Raw genomic sequence first — 26,440 nt, forward strand, 5'->3', positions numbered from 1 at the left:
AGCAATATGAAAATATTTCTTATAATTAACTTCCTTTCAATGTGCACAAATCCGTGCACCGGGACACTAGTAGTCTTTATAAAATGAGACCATAAAACCTACCCCCAATGAGATGCTAACCATCAAAGCATTTATAAACTGGAAATCAACTCAAATGTAAATTTGCTTTTTAAAACAAAGAAACCTGAGGAAATCTTTCTATACAGTCTTAATATTCATTGCCAGGTTATTCATTGAAATATTTTTCTACATTGCATAGTAGCATATAAAATGTATTTTCCATGTCTAATATTTTATGTGTTAATATTTTACTAATTAATAATCAACTATTCCCAGTGCCACTATTAGTCTGAGTGCCAGGTTTAATCTCAAGAGTTCTGTTGTTTCCCCAAAGTTAAACTGAAAAGGAAATGGCTTTTGCAGACCAAAACTAAGCAAAACTGTTCAGCTGGGGGACTCTAAAACTGTGGCTGACACGAATGCAGACAAGTTGGATTGAGGTAATTTACACCACAGGGTTTCCCTAGGACAAAACTCCTTCATGCTATACTATTCAAGTAGCTTCTGCATCTGTCACCTTTGCATTCCCTTTGCAGGTAATCTCTGGGGAGGGAAGAATTTTAATTAGAAAAGAGCAACTAGAGGTTGTTTTGACTTTACTTCTGAAGAACTAGCTAGCAAGTTGGATGAATATTTACATCCACTTAAATGTGGTAAAGTGGAAAATATAAAACTCTCTCCATTGCTGAGGAGATGAAATGACAAGAATGAATCTGTGCTTTTTAGAAACTCTTGTACTGAAATCTCCAAGAATTAGAGAACTGAACACAGAGGTTTTTAAATGTTGCTGAACTAAAAAGAAAAAGAACAACCATAAGAATTATTTCACCCAAAACGTCTGTATATAAAAGAGAAGCCATGACGTTCAAGTTGTGGAATGTAAATCTTTTATTAAACAGTTGTCTTTCCACAGTAGTAAAGCTTTGGCATGTACAGTATAAAAAATAATCACCAACCATTATTAAACCAAATTCCTCTTATCAACTGCATACTAAGTGTCTTTAATGCAATTTTTTTTTCCATATAAAAATACTGGGGGGAAATTGATAAATAACAGGTAAGAGAAATATATTTCTAGGCAATTACTAGAATCATTTGGAAAAAGTGAGCACTGTGGATACTTTAAATGTCACAGTAACAGGGACATGCCGTTCCTACAATATCGCGAGCCAGACGGTTAAGTGGAAGCAGAAGTGTTTGGGTAACTTTCCCACTTAAAGTTTTGGTAATATCATTTCAGTACATTCTGCATCTGGGTTTGTGCATGCGCTTCCCTGCGGATCCCAAACCAAATCACAAGTTAGAATCATCTCATTAGAAATACTGAGCAGTGTTGAACACTTTGGAGCAGAACAAGCAAGGAACTGCCCCCTTTTACTAGAAAAGTCTCGAAACACTCCCAGGGTGATGCTTGGAGAAGCTGTGGGCTGAGCTGAAGCTGGAGAAGTTACTCTCCAGAGCAAAGGGCTTAAGAAAGAAACAAACACTCTAGGATGGGGTCTGCTAATGTCGCTCCAGTTTGGATGGGCCTTGGCAGAGATCCACGCGTGGTTTTCTGGGCTGGAAATATTACTCCCGGGAATCTTCTCTGTCAGCCTGTACATCTAAAGGCATGAAGCACTCAATTGGGCAGTTGACATTCTGTTAAAATGGAAGACGAAGAAAAATTAGCAAATACTGCAAAGGGTACAGAAAAAAAGAGGGGAGTCTTCCGTGACAATTACATTACTTCTAGATAGAATATTTCTAGCTTTAAGAACCTAGCAATAGCCCGACTGGTGTGGCTCAGTGGTTGAGTGTCAACCTATGAACCAGGAGGTCATAGTTCGATTCTCGGTCAGGGCACATGCCCGGGTTGTGATCTTGATCCCCAGTGGGGTATGTGCAGGAGGCAGCTGATCAATGATTCTCTCTCATCATTGATATCTCTCTCTCTCTCCCTCTCCCTTCCTCTCTGAAATCAATAAAAATATACTTAAAAAAAAAAAAAAAAAAAAAGAGAACCTAGCAACAAACTCAATAAACTGGGTAAAAGGTGATGTTCAAGAGGTTATCCATTAGAACCAAAATGTGTTATAGGATACAGTACTCAAGTTATTTAAAGGTTATTTTGTTTTGTTTCTAAAATAGGTTCATTCAAAAGGAAAGTACCCATGGAAAGAGAGTCCCCACTATGTGACCAATTGCACTTAGGGGAGAAACGTTCATGCCAATGTACTCACAGTGTTTGAGTTCTGATGGTACCTCGGAGGATACTGGTTGTAGGAGTGACCAGTAGTGCCTTCGTGACCGGGTTCGGCGCCTGGTCTGCGGCAGTTGTCACAGCGCCAGCCCTGGGAGCAGAGGCATGCAGTCAGGTGGGGTTACGAGAAGAGCAGCACATCACAGGTTTAGCACGTGGGTTACAAAAGAATGTCAGCTCTTCATTGGCAAAATATAAGCAGTTCAATCAAAAAGGACACTCTGATGATGATTTCATGAATTTATAACCTTTGTAGAATATACTTCAGCTGATTCCTCAAGAGGAAGGGTAGAAGGAAGGGGCACTGTCTTAGATCTGGGGTGTTATTCAACATATTTAACAATGCCAAAGGGGCACCTGTTCTTTCGATTGGACCTGGAGGCCGAGTGCTACCCAACTTTAACAGGTTAGGCGCCAAAGAAGAGAGAACAGCCTGAGAACACTGGGTATGGGAGGGGCTGGGGCTGAGGCTGAGGCTGCCACAAAAGGGGAGGACTGGAAAGGGTATCACCCAGGCAGCTGTGTGCCAACAGGAAGTGAGGTGCTTCAACATTTCGTAGGGGGCACTGCCCTACCTGTACGTACAGCATGCACACAAGCAGCTCAACCCTGACTCAGCTCCTCCTGATCTTATCTAAGTTGCAGAGAGCCTTACCCGCTGGCCCCCAAAGCATGTGCAGGAGCAAATAGCACCGAGATATTCCTTCTGCCACTGTTCTCCGACGTGGTATGTCTTGCCATCATCGTAGCATGTTGTCTCATCTACATGGAGACACAAGTCAGAAGTGCGTGTAAGACTGAGAGCAATCAGACAAGACGGGACCCCCGTGTGGGGGTGGCTTCTGTTCCCGCCTAAATTTGCATCATCACAACCAAAACACCACAGGCTTAGGGGAATGATTCATAATAGAGAAACTGCTGTTCGGACCATAGGGCAGCATTTCCAAAAACCTGATCTAATAAACTGAGAAGACGGAGGTCGTATTTTAAAAGTTGAGTGTAAAGACTCGTAAAGCTTTCTGATAACTTTTCACTGCAGTTTATGGTCAAAATGCTCAGGTTGGAAAAGTGCTGAAGTGCCTGTAATAACATTAAATCATGGTTCATTTTTTGAAGCTTGTCTCTGCTTTCCCAAATCACAAGATTAATAAACCCACTGTCCATTCCTCAGGGAGACCTAACAACTCTACTCCTTTCTATGAACGAGAGCGGCAGCTCAGTAATGAGTGTGGGAGTGCTTAACAAGACCCTAAAAATGATCTGTGGCAACGTACGAGGATCGCACTTGAATTCTCCTTTTCCGTTTCCAAGACACGTGCAGCTCATCATCTGGCCGTTTTCTCCCTGCCGATCCCACTTCTCTCCAATCTTGTAGTTTACACCATTGTCGTGGCACCACTCTGTAGGGTGGGGGTCAGGCAAAGAGTTAGTGGTGGGTTCTGACTCACAAGACAGTGACTGCACTGGGACATGTCACACACATGCATCTGGAAGGAATGGTAAGGAAGGTTAAAGGTCATCATGCCTAAGACAAACCATTTTTTTTGGGGGGGTTGGATTTTAAAATATTATCTTTACCATTTTACATTTTCTAGGCTCTTTTAAGATTCAATTTATTCCACTATAATCACATCACAAGAACAGTCAGTGACCTTCATTTGAATTCTCATTATTAAGGTAAAACTAAAGTAGGATTTGAGGATTTTAGGAGTAGAAAATCACTTTGGATTTGCAGTGATCCTGGATACAAAGTAGTTCCATTAACCAAAAAACTCCCACAAAGATCAGCAGGTTTCTATATGCCACAATGTGTGCCTTGTAAATGAGAAGAGAAAAAGAATAAACCTGTGTATCAAAAAAACAAAAGCCAACAAAATGATAAAGCATTGGTTACTATCCCTAAAAATAAGACTGGTTTTAAGGAGAGCTAACGGTCACAGTTATATATCTTTATTACTACACATAACAGTTAACTTTTTCATCTCCACAGTTCATACTGAAACAAAACACACTTCAGAAGTTTGTAAAACAATATATTACTTCCATTCTATCAATGTCATTCCTTACACTTTAAGTTAATTGACAGTTAAGACATCTAAGCAAAGAATATGTCATTTGAGGCAAAAAATATGTCATTTGAGCCACATAAATCAAATTATAGCTCTGCTCCCAAAATTGCACCTAACTTTTATATAGGCAATAAATATACAAACTTAAAAGTAGTTCAGTTGCATAAATTTTAAAAATTGCCTAATTGATGCCAAACTTTAAAAATGCCAACTTCTAAACATCATGACACCTCTGCTGCACTTTCAGTTTTCAGACGGTCCAGCATAGTAGTCTGCAGTGAAAAAATTGGTCGTTTTACGCTTCAGCCCGAATTAAACCATTTCATGTACACAAGTTAAGTAAAATACTTTGGAAAAAATATATTATGTTTTATTTCTCCAAATACGATTTCTGGATATATGTCTATACAAGGTTTATTTATAAGGCATAATGATGAACACCTATAAAAATGAACCAATTATCAATAATACATCCCCTAAAAACAAAGCATAAATAAAAGGTTAACAAATTCTACTACTGTGTCTCAAAATATAGTAATTCCTCAGATCATTTTAACTAAAACATAATTCATATATTACCATCTCTTTATAATTTGAAAATTAAATACATTTTAATTGAAGATTCTTAATCATCTATACATTCTCTCTACTCCCTGCATTACTTAGAAAGATTCAAACTACCTGGTATGCATCTGTGTATGTGTGATATGAGAGTGTGCGTGTGTGTATACTCTGATACGAGTTTGTTTGGTTTGTGTTGAGACAGTGTTGCCCTAGATGGTTTGGCTCAGTGGATAGAGCATCGGTCTGCGGACTGAAGGGTCCCAGGTTTGATTCTGGTCAAGGGCACATGCCCGGGTTGTAGGCTCCATCCCCAGTGGGGGTCATGGAGGAGGCAGCCAATCAATGACTCTCTCTCATCATTGATGTTTCCATCTCTCTCTCCCTCTCTGAAATCAATAAAACTATTTTTTAAAAAAGAAAGAGTGTTTGTGAACATAAATATTTACCTCTGAGCTGACTCAACACTAAAGGTTAAAAGAACCTTGGGGTTTCTTTTGTCTCTCATTTGACCTGGCTCCAACGAATTTGACTTAGCTCATATATCTGAACAGAAGAGTTTAATCATATTACCACCACAAATTTTATTTTAATTGTCGTATTGGCACACTACCCTTGAAATAAGCAATATTCCACAAGTAAAATTTCCCATCATTTTTCTATGATGCAAAATGTTACTTCGAGTCAAGCAGTCTCCCTGTTTGCTTCATGTTTGGAAGAGCCCGCGCCTGCCAAACATGACTCCCTGGCACACTGTGCGAATGCGTGGGGCTGGAAGAGATAGAACGACAAGGGGACGGACAAAGCAAGCTACTCACTAGACGAGTCACATCTGAAATGACCACTGCCAAAGCCTAAGCACTGGCAGGAGAGTTTAAAGCCAGATTCAGAAAACCGCTCCCACTCCTCTCCAACGGCATAATGGGAAACCGTGTAGGGGTCGAAGCACGAGTCATCCGTAGGCGGGTCAACTACATGAAGAAAAGGAGGAAAAGGCAATAAAAAAGACATCTTATTGGTAGTTTTGGAGGATAAGAAGAAAACTGATTACCCCACGTAATGATTTAATCTGAAACAAAAGCCCCAGTAGCACTCAGAAGCATTCACCTGTCTATCAGTGCAACAGCTGCTCTCGTAAACAATGCTCAAATGTTGCCAGTGGACACTCGAAAAGGCATCTTAAAATAAACCCATCTTTCATTTTTGTCATCAGTTCCAAAAATTCATTTCTGGTAAATCTAGTCTATAGAACGTGGAACGGATCTGGACTCAATTTAAGCGAGTTAAGATGCAAAGACTGGAAACACCTCTCCATCAGTACCCGATGCCCTTACACTAGTTATGATATATTATAGTGATCTGTAATATGGGGATAATACTCAAAACATTTCTACCTGCTCTGGATCTTGTGAAGGTCATGTGAGATCATGAATTCAAAGTACTGGTCCATTACCACCACTTAGGATGGGCTCACCAAATAAAGAATAATCGTTAGAGGGCATCTTTTGCTTTTACTGCAATACTCCATTATAATGTGATCTTCACCATTATTTTTGCAAGTTTTGCAAAATAGTGCTAAACTTTGACATTTTGTACATTATCACAACTGTAGGACTGCTTTTTATCAATAAAATCAATTGTTCCAGATAATAGGAAGCAATGGGATATGAATGACTTAGGAATTGTCAATAGAGTCTCTTCATGTTGCCAAGATCTAGATCTTTGTGTTTGGGGAAACCTTATTGTAAAGTAATTTATGCAAACAAAGCATGTTTCAAATTATTTTGAAACTTAAATAAGCTAACTTCTGTGTCTTTGCATCTCACTGTGTATGCAATCTCACTGTTTACAATGCAAAAAGCAAAAGCTCAAAAGCCATAGATATTTGAAGTGCCTATTTTAAAAGGCAACACCTTGGAAAAAAATAGCTTGGGGAGAGTATGAAGTCTGTTCACAGCCAGGAGAACCTGGCTAGAATGCAGAACGCCACTGCTGGGAATACGGAGGCGGAAAGAAAAATAGAAGGCACTTATAACTGCTATGAGGGGTTTCACTAAGCCTCCTAAAAATAGCCAGGCGTTAAAATTCCACTGGACTAAAGTTAGGGAGATGGAATCTTTAAAAAAAAAATGATGTGGAAAAGCACAAAGACCTTTGTGCTCTTAAAAATTCCTTTCACGTGGCATTTACTAGTAAAACCACACGAGGCAAAGGGTATGTGTTACCATGGATATATACCACAACTAGCACAAAATAACACCCTGCCCCCCCTCCTCTGCCAGATATGCAACTGCTTAATTCACATGCGTTCATACATGTAAATAGCACCGTCAGATGAGGAAGGAGGCTGAGACTAAGTCAACGGGCCCTAGAAATAAAGCCAGCCCTAATCGGTTTGGCTTAGTGGATAGAGCATCGGCCTGCGGACTCAAGGGTCCCAGGTTCGATTGCAGTCAAGAGCATGTACCTTGGTTGCGGGCACATCCCCAGTAGGGGGTGTGCAGGAGGCAGCTGATTGATGTTTCTCTCTCATGGATGTTTCTAACTCTCTCTCCCTCTGCCTTCCTCTCTGCAAAAAATCAATAAAATATATTTAAATAAATAAATAAAGCCAGTCCTGGGCAGAGGAAGGATTTAGCCTCCCTGCTGGTAGGACACCCTGTGACTGGAAGATTCAGGATGCAGGGTTTTGATTACTCCCTATCTTATGTTTCCTGGAGAATCTTCAGCTGCTGCAGGTTGAAGAGCCACGGGGCAGACACACTACTTGTTTAAAAGGACTTCCCGGGTGTTGCAGAGAGTCAAGGACCACTTAACCTCGACAGAGGTTTTGGATCTGTGTCATCAGGAAAAAGAAAATGGACCTAACAATGGACTAAGGAAGCCCTTGGGATAGAAATGGGCTGGGTTGGTAGCATTTTACATGAGGAACAAACACCAGCTGCCCCTAATGTCCACAGATGGGGAATTTCCTTTCATCGGCTTCGGTAGGTAGTTAAAAATCACTCAAGAGGACTCCAACATGGTGACATGGAGACGGTCTGGGCAGAGAGGTCGGGGGACCTGTGCCCTGTATCAACTCAGAAAGGCACTCACTGGCAAGGACTCAAGAGTGTCAGATGAAGGATCTGAGCTTGGGCCAGGTCGATCATTACGTCCCAGATTGTGCCTCTGTCAAACACGTATGCGTTTTACAAAGATACTAGGGAAATACAGTGGAACCTAGTTTCTCGAATGTCTCCCATATTGAACAATTTACTTCTCAACCTGACCACCCTTTCATACTGACGCCTGTATGATCAGTCACACATCTCCCAGGTGACAGAGGAGAGAATGTGCGAATTTGAGTCAGTTTACCACTGTTAAAATCACAGGATATTGTGCTGTGAATATTCTTGTGCTTTTTTTTTGCTCTTGCTGCTTATAATTATTGCTTAATTTCCATTTTCCTACTGTACATTTCTTTTCTTTTTTGTTAAATTTTCATTTATATTTCATGTCCTTTTTGTTTTTAAAGTGTTCATTTATAAACAGTACATTAGACATGTGCTGTATATAAGAAAGGTTAACACAGGGAATCATTTGGGGGTCTGGAACGCATTCTTTCAATTTACATTATTTCTAATGGGGGAAATGAATTCAGTTCGAGAAAGGAGGTTCCACTGTAATTCAGTTTAAAGTTGCTCATTTACTTCACGATGTTAACATTATTTCCCAAAGCTCAAGGACAACAGCAACAATGGAACAGTCAGTGGAGAAAGCATCCCCCGAGGGGAGCCTGGGCCTGAGTAGCACAGGCGTTCACATACCCGAGTTGCCCACAGTGACAACCTCCTCCCGAACCTTGTGCCTCTTCTGGTCCTTCAGTGCTTCCACGATGATGTTGTAGGTGGTCCCTCTGGTGAGACCCGTCAGGGTAGCACTAGCAGAAGTTCCAGGAACTCGGAACTACCATTATTGGCACATCCAAAGTAGGGGAGAAAGCATTAGAGAGAGGAATCCATGACTTTCCCTATTCTCTTATCAATAACCCTCACTGTGTAAACAGAATAAAGGGGCACCAATAAAGCAGAGGGGGTAAACGGTCCCAAACAGCCAAGGAGAGAAATGGAACTTGGGGTGAATGGCCAACACTTCTACCTGCCAGATTTTCCTGCCAAAAATCTACCCCATGTGCTCCACAGTCACCAGGAGCCCTCAATTATGCTAGAGACAGTCTTCGTTCCAGCTGCTGCAGCCATAACAGTCTGCACGCGCCCGGGAAACCCTGCCATGCCCCCTTTACATAGAAGGTGGGCACTGTAGGGAGATTTATTCATCCCACGAGAGGTGGCACCTGACCCCCACTAGGATCCTTAAGACAAATCCTCCAACTCAAGCTTCTAAGCTCATAAATCTTCCACAGTTGCAGTCAGTTTTTAAAATTCTGCCACTTTTCTAAAACTAAGAACACAATAAATTTGATACCAGCAAGACAAATTAAAGAACAGAAGTTTTAGTTAGAGAATCAATCACTTACAACAGCTGATATGCACAGCTTCACCTAAGTTCTTTCTCCTCAGACCTATCGTAGATAATGGGATTCTTCAAGGACAACCCATAGGATGGTGTTTCAGCCCTTATGAGCACAAATTTAAATTCAGGCAGAATATTTCTCTCTTTTCTAGGATCATTTCTTTGTATTATCAAGGAGCCTCAAACCAGTGAGGAAAATAGAGAGGATTTCATTCATTCTGCTAAAGAAAAACTAATGACACTCTCCCCAACCCCCACCCAAAGTAGTACCACATTGAGATGAAAAAGAAAAAAAAAAAAAAAGAAAAAAACAGGGCTTAATCGAGTCACCTAAGAGGTCCTAAAAATGTTAGCCACTTGATATGGGAGTTTTGCTCACTTCTGTTGTCTAGCTTGCTCCTTTCCCAGCTTCCCAGTCAGGAGTAAAGAGAAAAAGTCATTAAATACCTGTAAGGGTTCTTCATCAATGCCAACTGGATGACATGAAATTATATACTCAGAGCTTTCCTGGAATGGGGTCCAAGAGATGGTTGTCTGAGAGAGAGCCTCTTGTCCTGTAGAAGCATTTGGTTTGAGTCCCAGAACGTGAGGGTAGAGGTGATGGTCTACGTCTCCCCTGGGGACATGACCAATTTGGATCTCCTCATTTACATTCGGCGGATATGGTCCTGGCCTATGCCTTATAGGGGTGGCCGTGGTGGGCGGTGTGGTCCGCCTAAAACCATGCTCCTCAAAGATCATTTGTTGCCCAACACTGGGCTGCTGACCCGAAGTGCCAGGAAGCTGAATACCGTTTCCATACCCAGGATTGGTGATGAAAGGGGTCTTTTGAGCTGTGGAGGGAACATCCAAGATCTCTGGTCCATGAAGATTGGGGTGTGGAAGGGTTACCAGTTGGGGAAGCTCATCTAGCCAAGAGAGGTTAGAGCCAAAAAGCAAAGCTTGTTAATAAGCTCCCGAAGTACCAGCAGTAGTCATTATCAACTCAGGCAACAATGACTGTTTATCGATTTGATCAAAGCCCCTGGAAAATTAGCAGTTCTTAGATCACAAAACACTTTTTCCAGAAAGAAATCTTAATGATTTTTTCCCCAAAAAAGATTCCTTTAGAGCAGGGGTGGGGAACATCTGGCCCGTGGGCCGTGTGAGGCCTGTGGAATCATTTGGTCTAGCCCTGCCAAGGTAATAGGGGTGAGTTAATTAAATGTTTGACCAAATATAACAGGCCAATTTTTTAAGTTGATAATTTTGTATGGCCCTCGAATGATGTTATATATGGCCCTTGGCAGAAAAAAACGTTCCCCACCCATGCTTTAGAGTTTAAAATGGAAAAAAGTGTTAGTATGAATTTATCATACAAAGCTTCAGACCGCTGAGCCCCATAGAAGCTGCCTCTGCTCAAATTAAGCCTAATGGAATTTAAAGGTGCAGCCTTTCTCCCCGCCCCCCTTTTTTTTTTTCAATTGAGAATTGAGTTTAAGGACTAAAATGCACACTAATTATATCAGCATTTGAAGTATGAGAATTCCAGAGGTTTGGGTCAATGGTTTGAAGTGGTAGAAATAGGTTAAATGCATACATGTTCATTTTAAAATTTCTATAAGCATAAATACAGCACTTTCTTCAAATTAAACTGAAATTGGGTGAAAAGGTAAGACATTTTGTTGGCTGCAAGTTTCAGAAATCAAGTAATAAAGACAAATAGGGAATTTTCTCCCAACTTTTTTTCTTAAACATTTTTAACATCAACAAAAGGTAGAGACAAATAGCAACTGTAGCCATTTCACTTGTACATTTCCAGATCTGTTTTGAAATTTTTAAAGGTAAATAAAAGGCTTTATTTTGACTGGCTAAGAAAAGAATAAAACTGAACTAACAGATTACGTTAGGTTATCCCTGCTATCAAAGAGCACAACATATACGCTGCGCTGTTAGGAAAAAAAAAAAAGGTTCCGTGAGAAATGCATCAAAACCCGGAGAACCTTTGCACCGCAAAATTAAACATTTGTAATTAGTTTTCCCTTGACCGTCTCCTGGTTACCCAGAAGGTACTCTTTCTTTACCTGTCTTTTTCCTCCCGATCAGAGGCTCACTCTTCTGGTTGTTCTTAAGGGCAATGACTTGGATTGTGTACTCGGTTCCTGGTTCCAGACCTGAAGAAGGACAGATCATCATGTTACATCTGTGGGCTCAGCTTGTCAAGTGGAAATAAATCTCACTGGGAATCACCCCTGGGGAGCAAGCATCCTCTGTCCTCCGCCCACTGTCCTGTTGGAAGGTAAAATTGACTTCCTTTCCTTCCATAAACACCCAAATACTGTGCTTGCGATGGCCACTAAACAAATTAATGATCTCACTATCAAACTTGGCAGCTGAATAAGCACTTTCATGCTAAATTTTTCTGGGCATTCTTTTAGCACGCGATCTTACTTTGCTTTTTGAATTGCAAAAAATCTGTCAGCATGGTGGAGTAAACATTTGGGAGAAATCGTGGCGGATTGTATCCATGAATGTGCTTAGGCCTAATAACCAGACGGCCCTCAGCGACAGGATCAATGCCAAGTCAGAGGACAGGTAAGGGCTCTGCAGGAGAGAATGACCAATCTTTGTGGGGTCCCTAGAGGAAGTATCCAATTCAACTCCTCTCATGTCAGATTCTGCTTCCCTGGCCCCAAAGTTTCTTAAAAATACAGTGTCTGTTTCTGGTACCTTTGTGTTCTATAGGATTTGAAAGACCAGACAATACCTTATACACAGTTTGAAAATGTAATCTCTTGGAGAAAAATAATACCAGAGGCTTCTGATGTTTCCTACTGAAATGGACAACTCCTAGTCCCCAGGCCAGGCATTCTCTCCAATATGGGTAGCTGGGAATCACTTTGCCTCGAGACCTATGCTGTGAAAGTGGATAATGAGGGGCGAGGGCAGGTGGCACCCTGGCAAGTCCTGCAAGATCATCTGATCTTGAGGGAGTTGAGAGAGAAGAGGCTTAAATGAGCTAGTTTGCCCCGAACAATGTATTTTTCAAGGACTGACAAGTATCTGGCAAACGTAGAGCAAATAAGAAGATGTTAAAGCCATTAGGTCAGTATTGAAATTACTTCCTTCACATGGACTCATGCCTTTTGGGAAGTATTGAGCTCTACAGCTCCTACACAGAGAATGCTCTTTGGGCTTATCGTTCTCATGATGTAACCTCGAAGACACAGTTGGAGTCTGCTAGGCACTTTCTGTCCTAGGGAGTAAGGAGAGGATGACAGCGTGGAAGCCGCAATACCAGTAATAGTAGCCTCTGTGACACCAGGGCGGGGCCGAGGGACCACTTCTCTGGGAGGGGACCCAGGCTTCTCATACTTGATGATGTAACCAGTAATCTTGGCTCGGGGTGGCTGCCATGATACCAGCAAGGAGTTGGGTGTGGTGGCCAGGAAATGCAGGTTGGATGGTGCATCAATGGCTAAAAGAAATCAGAATTAAGTCTCTAAGAAAATGAATAACCAAGAAAATCACTCCCACACTGTTTTCCAGCCCTTAATAACAGACTCGAGAGGATCTGAGAGTTCTGTAAACTGTATAAAGGATTCACTGTGATCTATAATACAAAAACAGCAGCCCCATTTTTGTTTCTTAAGTTCACATGACTGGTCACAGACAAGTCAGTGGCATTTCTTCAGTAGAAAGTATAGTTACCCGTGGAGGCGTCGATGACGACAGGGGAGCTCCGGGCATTGTCATTCAGGGTGTACAAGTAGATCTTGTAGTCAGTGCCGGGTTGTAAACCTGGGATTTGTGAAGAGACACTTTTTATCTGATCTTGATTCACTAGGAAGTTTCAACTCATCTGCAATTTTCATGGTTCCTCTACCCTCGCATATTTATATGAACCACAGAAGTGGTTTATATTTGAACATATATATATGGTAAGGGTAATAACTGTTAATGAGAAACATATCTCAAAAAAAATCACTGATGCATACCAAGACGCTAGCTAAAATAAATTTGAGAATATAAAAATCCTATATCTTAGAGAATGAGGGGTGAGTACCTATTGAATGTCTTCTCTTTATCATAATAAGATGGTCTTTGATTGGTAACTAGAATCAGAATTTTAAATTTCAAAGAGAGCTGAATTAACCCAGATATTGAACATTCTCTGACAACAACTTTGATCTTTATAAAGTAGTGTTGTTTGATTTTTTAAAATTTAATTACGCTATATCATCGATGTTAATGTTGAACCACTTTAGTTTCTTTTCGTTGTAAGCATTACGTTACAATTTTTTAATAAAAGAAAGGGTACAATGATTAAAAATCAAAATGATGAATGGAACTTATGCCATTTCTCTGGCAAACATTAGATAAAATCAGGCATTCACAGGACAAACCAATTTCTGATTATTGTTTGAAAATAAGTTTTTAAAGAACAGAGCTGGTTTATCATAAAGCTTTGGAAATAATTTAACCAGTGTAAGTGCTGGACTAACTAATGAACTAATGGATGTTGTGAGCAGCAGTGAGCAAGTGTGGTCCGCGCAGTGAGTGCCCTGACCTGTGATGGTGTAGCTTCTGACATCGGGGCTGATCATTCTCTGAACCGGAGTCTGGCCATTTCCTGGTACAGCATCAACTTGGAAGCCGGTGATCGTCTCGGTCTTGGTTCTCCAGCTAATGGTGATGGTGGTCTCAGTAGCATCTGTCACACGGGCCCTTCTTGGGGGGCTGACATCTGCATGGGATCATAGCCTGAGATTAGTGCTCATATGGGTAAGGTTTTGATATTTTATTTTAAACTAGAGGCCCAGTGCATGAAATTCGTGCACGGAGGGGGGGGGTGTCTCTCAGCCCAGCCTGTACCCTCTCCAATCTGGGACCCCTCAAGGGATGTCCGACTGCCCAGTGGGATCGGGCCTAAACGGGCAGTTGGACATCCCTCTCACAATCCAGGACTGCTGGCTCCCAACTGCTCGCCTGCCTGCCAGCCTGATCACCCCCTAACCACTCTGCTGCCAGCCTGATTGATGCCTAACTGCTCCCCTGCCAGCCTGTTTGCCCCCAACTTCCCTCCTCTGCCGGCCCGGTCACCCCTAACTGCCCTCCCCTGCAGGGTTGATCGCCTCCAACTGCCCTCCCTTGCAGGCCAGGTGCCTCCCAACTGCCCTCCCCTGCTGGCCATCTTGTGGTGGCCATCTTGTGTCCACATGGGGGCAGGATCTTTGACCACATGGGGGAAGCCATATTGTGTGTTGGAGTGATGGTCAATCTGCATATTACTCTTTTATTAGATAGGATGTTTCCTTATTATACAACAAATACATCCATTTCTACACATGACAATGTAGAACATTTCTCCTATGGCATCCAGAAACAAAGGTTGACAATAATTAGAAATATAAAAATATTCACCTTTTCTTTTTGGAAGAACTGAAAAGCTTGTTAAGAGATACTACCAGTGGTTCCCAAGGCTGGTTTATAGCATCTACAAATCCCTCAATAAAGGTGAAAATTATTAATTTATTAAAATGTAAAATATGTGTAGCAGGAGTTAGAATAATATAGCCAGCCAGCGATGATATATACATGCATTGCTAGTATTTTGTCATTTCATAGGGCTTCATATTTTTTTCTCTTTCAACAGATGCAATGCTATCCCTATTTTTATAGATGAGGAAACACTGACACTTTATATGATTTCTGAAAGAGTATACCAGGAGTTCATTGATATGGCAGAAAACTAGAATCTGGGCCCAACTTGGTCCAATACTACTGCACTGTTAAGATACAGTACAAAGCAGAATGTCCTCCCCAAACTTAACTCTATGAAAACAAATTCCAACAAGTACAGCATAAACTAGTCTTCGTTCATAACACCAAAGGCGCCAGTAGTTAAGTCAAAAAGATGGGTGAGCAAATCAATTCCCAGATTGGGAATCACTCCATTGTTAACTTAGTGATCTAGAAAACTATTTAGCATTCTTTAATTTTTGTTTATACAGAATGTTTTTTTGATACTTAAAAGTTTGATCACTCACTCTCCAAGGTATTGACAACTCCTTGAGCTGGTCTGCTCGTCAAAGTGTCTTTAAGAGCGTAGACACTCACTTCATATTTGGTGGCCACCTAGAAAGAAGGGCATGGTAAGCGTCAGCAATAGGAAGCCCAGTGACTTTCACTATTGCATTAGAAAGATGCCATAGTTATAAAAGAAAAATAAATAAACTAGCAAAACCTACAGCACTATACATTCCTAGATTAATTTCATTCCTGTACTACAGGTGATCAACAACAAATTTCAATTATATCAATTTTAAAATGCCCTTAAGGGTAAAGCCCAAGTAAGCCATAACCGACATACTTATACTAAGCTGATACAAAATGAGGAAAATGGGTATTAGCCTGTTTCTTTATGAACAGACAGGTATAAACTGTGAATTTTTCTGATCATAGAGAGGCAGAGAGACTATCTCTGAACCCTCTTTCTATAGTTTCTTCTGGAATTGGACTTATGTTAAATGTATATCAAGTTCCTAGGTTACTGGCTAGTTTTAAAAGTGATTTAATGAAGGTAGGGTCAGGCTGGGTTGGTACAAGTTGGAGAATATTCCTTGCCAAGGTAACAGAGCGCAGAAAATGTATAATAACTAAAGAAGATATATACAGTCAACCTGTATATAAATTGCCCCCTGCACCCACACATACCCTTTTAAAGTGAACAGAATACATTTAAAGAACTGCAAAATCCAAAGCTATTTATAAAATTGATACAAAATCACAATAAAAGTATTTGATGGCAGGGGCCAAGAATATAATTAGATTTACCATGATATCATATGTCTACCACCTTAAACTGTGTAAGAGATGGCCTACTTCTTTATTCCAATGAAAAAGAGCACTTCTTACCATGAGTCCTGATACAACCACAGATGAGCTATCGGGAGCAAGGTTGATTTCTTTCATTGGGCCCGTCTTCTCCTTGGGGGTCACCCGCACCCGATATCCAGTGAGCTGAACGTTGGGGGCTGTCCACTGGGCAGTCAGGCTCGTTGGTGTAACCTGAGTGAACCTCAGATTGGTTGGTGCAGGAATGGCTGTCAGGAGGGTCATTGGTTAGAGGTTATCTTATAGGAAATGGGGAAAACGGACAATAAAGTGAATTCCAAGAAGTAGAATAGATTGTGCTTGGTTTGGGTTAGGTGAGTTCCCTGATCAAAGATTCAGTACAAGAAAGTACAACAAGAAGGGATGCAAAATGAAGAAAATGTTTGCTGAAAGCATGTTTTATATCCACCAATGTTCAGAATCACTGGAAACACAGGTAAATGTCAGAATTCTGAGACTTTAGGTTTTAGAAGATGTTTTTGCTTTCCCTTAGAAATTTTTTTGAAAAGTCAGAATGACTGATTTAGGCCATTGAGATTGATTTTTCATTTGTACGGAAAGATGAGCAATAGCCCTTTTCCGATATAAATTATCCTTGTATGGAAATCCATTTCCCAGAGTATTCCATACCCCCAAAGTTAGAATTATGTTTTGATTCACTTTATTTGGACCCTGTGGCAGATATCACTGCTAAATTTGAAGTATTCTCTGTGGTGCAGCATAAGAAAATTGGATCATAACAGAAGCAGCAAAGAGAAGCAAAGAGCAATAACACAGATTGTCACCTGCAGGGTTTATGCTGTCACAAGGACACATCTTTAGCATTCCCCTGTGCTTCAGAAACAAAGCACAAGAAGATAAAGTATTGTGGAAAGCATTTGCCCTATGTGTCCGATTCTCAATCTTTTAAGCAAATTATACACCAGGCACACGATTATCTAACCAGAGAAGAAAGGTCTTACCCACGTGTTCTCAGAAATATGCTGCTATGAAATGGCTCATTTTGGGTTCCTTTTTCAGAGTAAGCTCTAGGATGCCAAACTCCTTTTCTTTATACACAGTGAGTATAGCCACAGGGAGGCATAGCTCAGAAAATAATCCAAAATTTTAGAATTATCTTCAAATGTCTCATTTTATGGCCTTGTTGATGAGCCAAGTTACTCCAAAATGTCTGCGTATTAGACTTGACTTAAAGATCACCTAAACTTCATTGTTTAGTACTATTCCTCGTAAAGAGGGCCTTTCCTAATAGAGGCAACTTTTTTTTGTTTTATCCCCTTACATAGAAATCAATAGCCTGATAAATTCATTAAGCAGGGCATAAAGCCTCTGCTCCCATGAGCACCCAGTGGTGCAATTAACGATATACCTGTGGACTGGGTTCCAATCAAGGGCTGGCTCTCCATATCACCGTGCAAGGCAATCACACTGACTGTGTACTCAGAACCAGGCCTGAGGCCTTTCAGCTCTGCAGTGTCTTCTTCACCATCAGGGAATAGCTCATGGATTCCATCCTCAGGGCTCGAGTAGGTCACCCTGTACCTGGAAACTTGCCCCTGTGGGCTTTCCCAAGCAATTTTGATGGAATCGACATCCACATCAGTGAATGCCAGTCCTTTAGGGCGATCAATGTCTGTTAGGCAAATTAATGGTAAGAGGTTATGTGAAAAGCAAGTTGTGAAATAAGCATTTTTTTATAACATGCAAAGCAGTTTTGCAGATACCATTCTCTTTGATGAATTAAATTCCAATCAACCCACTATTACAGAGAAAATTACCTGATCCTGTTGAAGTATTTTTGATTTTGAAAACATTTAATGCCACATCATTTATTAAAACAGGTGTACACGAGATGTGTAGACACCTTGCAAAGTGTCCTTTCAAAGAGGATTTATTTGCATTGATTTTAAGATTTTGTACCATAATTTATTTTTGCAATGTGATCTCAGTCTCACAGACCTGGATTTTCTACACCTTTGGGAATGGTAAAATTGATTTTCAATGTTAGATTTAGATTTTTATAATCCTTCTTTAATAACTCTGGTGCAGCCACAGTCCTGCAAATGCTCCAAACATACCAGCTTCATGAGAAAGACTTCAATCAACTTTACCATCCAGTTGTAGAAAAGACGGTCCTGGCAAAACACTCTGTAGATGTGCAATAGGCAAATAAGCTTTTGCTGAGGCCATATAAGCAAAAGAAACTTAAAGCACAGCAACCAACTATGGTGGTTCCACAACTTCTTTCCCTATATGTTCATTGCTTGGAACTGGGAAGAAAAAATATGCTTGTAAAGGGCTCAACTCAACATATAAACTGACCAACCAGTTGGCTTTCCCCATGTATAATCGCAAATGACATGCAGAGGGCATTCAGGTGCCTAAGAACAAGATCTGACTTTGAAAATGGAAGATGAGCATGGGTTACGTACTGGTGACGGCCGTCTGGACCAGAGGCTGACTCTCCCCGTTTTGACTCTGAGCGTAGACACTGACCTCATACTCCACTGTGGGCTGCAAGCCTTCGATGGTCATTTCTGTTTGATCTGCAAAGGGAGTGAAAAGCAAATGCAGCATTTATGTCATTCTACTGTACTGTCATCCAACAGACATTCAGATTTCGATAGAAAATGTGTGGTGGCCTAGATTTTCATGGGCAGACTTATCAGGAAAATATAGGAGTCAGAGATGGATTTCCTCTTGGATAAATGTGTTCATTGCTAATACAAGTGATCATATTAGAGTACAGTCACACTAAAGAATAAGCTCCAAAATTTAATATGATGCCCCCAACAATAAATGATAATAATTTTGAAAAAAACACACAACACAACAAAACTTGACTTTAAGATATTGCCTTAAGGTGCGCGCGCTCTCTCGCTCTCTCTGTAGAATGTCTGCACTCCCCCCCATTCTTTCTTGATGGCGAATACCTTTGCTTCTCTCTCCCCTAAGCTCCAAAGGCCCCCTTTTTTTTTTGCCTCTGTAACTTGTTTCCTGAGCCCACACAACCCAGCTGGCTCACTTTTCCTACCTCTGTGACTTTCTAAGTAAACTTTTACTTGTATTTGAAAAAAACAATATTGATTTAAGATCTTCATTTCACAAGTATTTTATATAATAAACAAAAACAAGGGCTAAAAAGATATTTAAAAAATCAGTTAGGCCAATCTCTCTCTTCTTGGTGTGCACAGTGAACAAAACCACAAAGGTAGAGCTCATAATTTAAGATGTCCACACCATTAAACAGGACTATGCATGTAAAAACAGAAATGCACTTATTCGAAAAATTATACTGTGGAGGGAGTAACAATCTTGAGCCCTGAATTCACAAATGGGGAAACTTTAACATAATGATATAAAAATACATAGTACTCAGAGGTAGGTGGATGTTTTTTTAAAAAACATACTGTGTGGGCCTCCTGTATTTTCTGGTGCACGTGAGATGCTGCAATTCTTACCTGGACCTGCAGTTTTCGTTTTTGTTGGCCCCAGGCCATTTTTGGGAACAGTGGTCACTCTGTAGCCAGTGACAGGGGAGCTTGAAGGCAGCCATCTGACACTGATGCTATTATCCTGAACATCAGTGACATGCATCTGTGATGGTTTGTCAATTTCTACAAAAAAAAAAAAAAGAGGAGAAACCAATGAAGCCACAGCCCATGAGAACAAGACTGGACAAGTCCTCGTCTCCAGTTCTGCTATGTATAGGACAATCTCTTACTATGATTAGCGACTCCCAAGTATTTCTTTTGCTGAAACAGAGATAACTTTTGGGAGGTGGGGCCAGCATCTTGATACCATGGCCTATTTTCAAGATGGCTGCTTCATTCACACAAAAACCATATTCTAACTTAGGTGTTTACCTTCTTACCATATCAGCTCTTCCTTCATTCATTCATTCATTCAAAAATATTTATTAAACACCCTCTCTGTCTGTCTCTATTGTAGGCATGTGGAATACATCAATTAACAAAACAGACAAAAATCCCTGCCCTTGTGGGCATTTCTTTGTATATTTGGTTAAAAACTGTTGGCAGTAGGTGTTCTTCAGCCCAGAGGAGTCGATACCTGTCCGGTAATCAATGGAAACTGGCTTGCTGCTTGCTGGACTGTCCCCCCGGCCTGTGACAGCATACACAGTGATGGTGTAGTCTACTCCAGGTTTAAGGCCCTTGATTTCTGCTGTAGACTTGCTCCCAGGCACAGTGAACTCCTGGACGGGGCTGTGTCCTCCTGTTTGAAAAGAAGTTAGGAAAAGTCTGAGGGGCTGAGAGATACGTGGGGATTGCTGAGTTAATGCATTAACGTATTGAGAGCAGCCTGCAAGCGACCCTTTAAAAAGGTGCTCTTAATAGGGCTTGAACAAAAACCTATATTTATTTATGCATGCAATAAACCTTCATGAGTTGATGAACACTGGGAGAATACTGCAGTTAATGCTATTTTAACATTCCAGCTGTAAAAAGTCAGAATTGTAGATTAACATGAGAAGGGAGAAGAAGGTAAGTCCCCAACCCAGGATTGCATAAGCTGTGTTACTTTTTCAATTTTTTAATAGAATATATTCATGTTAAATAAAATTTTGAAAATACAGACAAAGTAAAAAGAAAAATACAAATCGTTTATCATTTCACTGCTGATACTAGGTATGTGAATTTGCAATCCTTTCTTCTTCACCTCTACTATTCCCCCTCTAGGACTGTACAAACAACTTCTTATCCTGATTTTGCTATCAATTATTTCACGAATATTTTTCACATATTCTTGGAAAAGACAAGGCTCCATTGAATGAACTTGCCAAGCTTTCTTTAATTATATGTTCACTGTTGGGTTTACAGGATCTGACTTGATTAGATGTGAAATAGCATTTGACTAACGCACCTGTTTCTCCATAGGTGATCCTGTAATATCTCACTGTGACAGCGGGAGCTTCCCAGCTGATCAGTAGGCTGGTGGGGTTCGTGGCAATAATTTCCAGGTCCCTTGGAACATCAGAAACTAGAAAGAACAAGGGAAAGTTCTCACATCCGTAACTTTCAAACGATGCCCAGATTCATTCTTTGTTCATTTTCCAGATAATTGTGAGTTTTTTATATAATAGTGTAAGTACTATACAAAATTAAAAATTATGGACAAGGTAAGAGGTTAAGGAGTCAATGCAAATTCTAATAAAATGATTATTTCAAATTATCGAATGGCTTTTTTCCCCCCCTCAAACTTGCTTTTCTGAAAAATTTTAAAACAACAAAAAGGCCATAAAAATAATATAATGAACACCCATATCCCCTTCCTTTAGGTATTTGATAATTGGTAACATTTGCACACCCCCCCTGTCTTTTTGTTAATCCATTTGAGACTAGGGTACAAATATCATGATAATACTCCCTTAAGTACTTTAGCATCTATCGAGAACTTTGACACTATTACATTAAAATAATCATGATTTTAAGAGAACTTTGAAAGAGTGTTTTCTATATTTTGAATAAAACTGCAGTTAATAAAAATGCATAAATACCTAAATCAGGTGAGAAATTTCTTAGAATAAAAAAATTATCTACTTTCATGTACTCTAAGAAGGAGATTTTTCTCCATATATTCTCTCACTTCCCTATGTCTCATAACCATGATCTAATTTTTAACAGATGATGACTCAGACAACACCAACCTCTTTCACAGAATATACCACTTGCATAGGAAAGTCCTCTGAGTTTCCTTGAGACCAGAAAACAAGTTACCTGTTGATTGCTGACCAACCAACGAGGGACTTTCCTCTCTGCCGTTGAGTGCAACAATGCTGACCACATATTCTGTGCCCGGATTGAGGTTGGTGAGGGTGATGGAATTCCGAGTCGGGGGCACTCGATCTTCTCGAGGTCTTCCACCAGTGTGTTCGGGATGATGGCGAATCCTGTAGCCAGTGATGGTGGCTCGAGGAGCAATCCAATGCACCGTGAAAGAGTTGGCGGTGATTTCAGAAAAGTCAATGCCAGTTGGGGAATCAAGACCTGTTTTTCCCACCCAGGGGAAAAAGAGAGAGAGGAAGAGGCGGGGGAAAAACACCACCAGATTAGGAAGTGAGAAAATAGTGGAAAGTAACATACATCTGATGTTTCTGTATTTTTGTTATTTTTTTTTTATTAACACAAGGAATTGCTATAAACTCAGGTTATGATGGATTGATTCTAAGCCACATAAAAATTTCAAAATCATAAATGACTCAGTTCAAAATGGCCAACTCAAGCATTCTTTTCTTTGTTCTTTTGCTAAGCATTCCAAGTGTCATTATAGGAGGTTTCTACATGCTATTGAAGAAAAGGTGTTTAAGATATTCTGGAAATTGATATTTTTAAATGTTTCAGTGTTCAGTAGTCTGTGTTTCTATCCTATAAGTGTATCTCTGAAAATGAGAAGATCTTCCCACTCTTGAGTTAAGTGTTTGGCTCTCAAAGCTTTCTACACTCAAGAGGGAATTGATATGTCAACAGGTAATGATGATGCCAAACATGAAAGTTCCTAAAACTAAGACATTATTCTAGACAAGTGACAATGCAAGTAATTTCTCATGAATTGGAATTTAGTGCAATGCAGAAAAATCAGAGAGAATTTGGAGTTTATCTCAAATTCAAATCATGTAACCTCTTGGGACTTCCAACAAATTTCTGTTTCAGTTAAAACATTTACTTATTCTATTCGATAACATACTCAAACCAAATGAGATATTACAACACCTTTTTGGAAGCAAGTGGACTGTAATGAATTAATTAGTGGATATATTACACTGTACTTTTTTAAAGGGAAAAATTAAAAGAAATACCTTTAAGAAAGGACATCAGGTTATGGGATTCAATTTAACTTCATTTTTATAGTAAATGAAGATTTAATAAAGTAGAAAAAAGAGATAAACTTATTGGCTTAGTAAAAGAGGGAAAATATGACAATGACAGTATTAGGTCAGCCATTAGACAGAGTTCCCTAAAGAGAAGGAAGGTTTACCATCCCTAAATAATAGACATTATGAGATATTCTTCTTGGGAGAGTTTTTAGAAAGATAGACAACAAAGTTTCTGGACTAATTTCAGTGTTCTCTGGAAACAGAGAATAGAATCTTAGTGACAGGAAGTCAGGGTAATAGTTGAATAAGGTGTCTTTTAATTTTCAAGACCAGTGATCACAAAGTAATGACAAGGCTACAGGCACCACCATCACCACCACAACAGATGGAGACGTATTTTTAGAAGGAACATTCCATTTTTGTTATTTAAAATTGGTAGGTGAACATTACTTGATAAGCATATTGCCAACATGACTCACCTGTTCTCTGTCTTCCTCTGAGAGGTGTGCTCTCATGTTGTTCATAAACACTGGAGACGCTGACCAAATATTCTGTGCCAGGCAGGAGATCTGAAGAGGCAAGTGGGACTTTAAAACTGTCCTTGAAAGCATCAAAAACCAAAGCACCCCTGGGACTATTTCAACTTACAAAATATCCAAGAGTCCAGTCCTATAGCCTACTTATTCCTAAGTGAATGTGGGTGGCTACCCGGAGATGGGCTGCAACTGGGTGATAAGGAAGGATCACCTTGCCCTGTAGTATCTCTAAACCCCGGCCTCTGTTCCACCTCTATGAGTGTGACTCAGCCCGATCTGCAATAAGATGGAGTTGTTGTAGCATAGTAATATTACTATCATCCACTTAATAGTACATCTGTTGGGGTCATGTGCTGACAATGACCTTGGCACTGTGGATTTTCATTTACTCAGAACAATCCAGTGAGGTAGTCTGCTACCTTTTTAAAGCAGCTCTATGGCCATATAATAAACTGCATATATTTTAAATGTACAGTTTGACAGCTTTGACATATGTATACACTTGTGAAACCATCACCACATTAAAGATAATGAACAAATCCATTACCTCCCATATTTCCAAAGATGGGTTTATAATTATTCCCACTTTACAAATAAGAAAACTGAGGCATAAAGAAGTTATCTCCTTTGGTATACTTGCCCAAGATCCTACAGGAGTTGACCCAGACCATGACCCATGATCTTAACAATTAACCTTTACTGGGAGAGTCATACCCCAAAGGGAAAGTGATTGGTTCTGCCAGATTAAGGTAAGAGCTGACACTTAAAAAATTTAAATATACATTGCTGGATATCTTCTCATTTTGAGGAATAAAAAAGGTACATAGTAAGGTTTCTAACCATTGACCTCCTACTCAATAACCCCCATTCCCCTCCATATCAACTCCCCTTCAGCCTTTCTGCAGAGGTCCCTGATGGAGCGTGGACTCCACTTTCCTCCTTTCTGCTTGGTCAGGGGCAATTTACTTAAACACTGGGCACCTATGTTGCTTCATCTGTAAAATAGGATATAATGGCTACTCTAGGGCAGCAACAGCCAACCTTTCGGACCTCACAGACCACCAGTGATCCGCGGACCACTGGTTGGTGACTGCTGCTCTAGGGGGAAATGGCTACCGTGAGATCTAGAGTAGGATCTAGAATGAGGTCTTAGAACACAGGATGGACATGTGACAGATCTGTGGCTATGATGGGGGCAGATGGTGGTCCTGAAGCAGGGGCTTCTGCATTGGGTGAGGTTATAGCTACTGATCCCAGGGTGCTCTAGATCAAAACAACCTTCCTGCTGAAAGGTAGATACAGGGATGCTCTTGCCCTCAGCCACAAAATGAGAAACCAAAACTACGGTCATACTATGTCTGAAACATAGACAATGTTTTCAGACCACCATTTGGCAATGGGCCTAAATATGAACTATTTCTCCCTTATGTCTCAACTTTGGCTGTTCTTATATACGTCTTTTAACTAGTACAGTGAAAATACTGAAAAGCAACATTAACTTGAAACACAGCACCATGTTGCAGCCCACTTATATTTTCTTTAATAAAAGGTATCTATTTCAAAAGAGTAGGAACTGGAAAGAGGCAATTTCCATAAATAGTTATTGTTGTTTATTTTCATGTCAGTTGTTTTCTTAAGTCCTCAGCCTTCAGAGAAATCCTGCCAACAGATTCTTTTCTGAAGTACAAATCAAACTGGCTCTTTCTTCAAAGAGCATCCTGATCTATCCTGAGTAACCAGTCACTGTTTCCATGTTTTCAGATGCTAAACAGATTGCCTGCTGACACTTGGGGGGGAAAAAAAGAATAAAATAGATACAGTGACATTATTCTCAATCCTCATTTTCTCTCCAAACATTCAAATTTAGTCATATAATTTCTCTTGACATACATTATTTTAATGTGCTTATTTGGAAGTAGAGCATGTTTGAAGTCTTTGAACTTCATTGCTGGTGTTTTCCACTATGATATTTTTAAAGTTGTAGATATGAAAGATGTATTAAAATAACAATAAACATGACATCTTTCAAAATTTACAAAGCCTCAGGTGATATTTGGAGTTTAGCTTGTACTTCTGTTGTAGCTGTTTTGATCTTATTTGCTCCCACCTGAGAACTCAGAATTCTTTCCTTATGCTTGGTATTTATTGAACAGATACATTTGACCTCTTACTTGTCAAGACCACTGCGTTGTCTGATGGAGAAATGGACAACTCTGCAACATCCTCCTCATTTTTCACAGGTGAGTAGCGCACCAGGAAGTTGGTCAATTCAATGGATGGAGGCGGGGCCCACGTGACACGAATAGTGTCTGGACCAACATTGGTGAATCGCAGGTCAGTGGGAGGAGGGACAGCTGGTTTCAAATAAGAAGGAAGACTAAATTAATATCATTTTAAAATGAAAGGTAACAGAAATAGCTGGAAAGGTAAAAACAATATTTCATGCATAAAGGAAACAAGTCATCATCATGCATAGTCTAATCTAAATCTAATCTAAATGAGAGTAAACTATAGTTGACCCTTGAACAAAACAGGTTTGAACTGTGTGGGTCTGTCTAGATTTTTAAAAATACTGTAAATGTATTTTCTGTTCTTTATAATTTTCTTAACGTTTTCTTTTCTCTAGCGTACTTAACTGTAAGAATATAGTATATAATTTGTAGAACATACAAAATATGTGTTAATTGACTGTTTATGGTATCAGTAGTAAGGTTTCCAGTCAACAGTAGGCTATTAGTAATAAAGT

At 40.0% G+C, this 26,440-nt stretch overlaps 1 protein-coding gene across 12 annotated transcripts in view; it reads right to left on the minus strand.

The window, feature by feature from the left end:
* Positions 1-930: 930 nt before the first annotated feature.
* Positions 931-26,440, minus strand: part of FN1 (fibronectin 1) — a 65,922-nt gene continuing 40,412 nt past the window's right edge. For 2 of the 12 annotated variants that reach the window (XM_079782516.1, XM_079782523.1), the window contains 21 exons: positions 25,866-26,048; positions 23,638-23,727; positions 22,062-22,331; positions 21,208-21,324; positions 20,395-20,559; positions 19,785-19,940; positions 18,756-18,869; positions 17,693-17,956; positions 16,345-16,532; positions 15,477-15,564; positions 13,997-14,173; positions 13,138-13,227; positions 12,725-12,904; positions 11,511-11,600; positions 9,895-10,001; positions 8,742-8,880; positions 5,751-5,903; positions 3,577-3,702; positions 2,958-3,064; positions 2,283-2,393; positions 931-1,701 (listed from right to left, as the gene is read on the minus strand). In XM_079782516.1, coding sequence (XP_079638642.1) covers positions 1,630-1,701; positions 2,283-2,393; positions 2,958-3,064; positions 3,577-3,702; positions 5,751-5,903; positions 8,742-8,880; positions 9,895-10,001; positions 11,511-11,600; positions 12,725-12,904; positions 13,138-13,227; positions 13,997-14,173; positions 15,477-15,564; positions 16,345-16,532; positions 17,693-17,956; positions 18,756-18,869; positions 19,785-19,940; positions 20,395-20,559; positions 21,208-21,324; positions 22,062-22,331; positions 23,638-23,727; positions 25,866-26,048 — 2,987 coding nt within the window. In that variant the 3' untranslated portion in view covers positions 931-1,629. Of the gene's footprint in view, positions 1,702-2,282; positions 2,394-2,957; positions 3,065-3,576; positions 3,703-5,750; positions 5,904-8,741; positions 8,881-9,894; positions 10,356-11,510; positions 11,601-12,724; positions 12,905-13,137; positions 13,228-13,996; positions 14,174-15,476; positions 15,565-16,344; positions 16,533-17,692; positions 17,957-18,755; positions 18,870-19,784; positions 19,941-20,394; positions 20,560-21,207; positions 21,325-22,061; positions 22,332-23,637; positions 23,728-25,865; positions 26,049-26,440 lie in introns of all 12 variants that reach the window. The other 10 variants (XM_079782522.1, XM_079782518.1, XM_079782520.1 and 7 more) reach the window with 5 other exon arrangements.

This window comes from Cnephaeus nilssonii (assembly GCF_951640355.1).
Source record: "Cnephaeus nilssonii genome assembly, chromosome: 10".
Lineage (NCBI taxonomy): Eukaryota > Metazoa > Chordata > Mammalia > Chiroptera > Vespertilionidae > Cnephaeus > Cnephaeus nilssonii.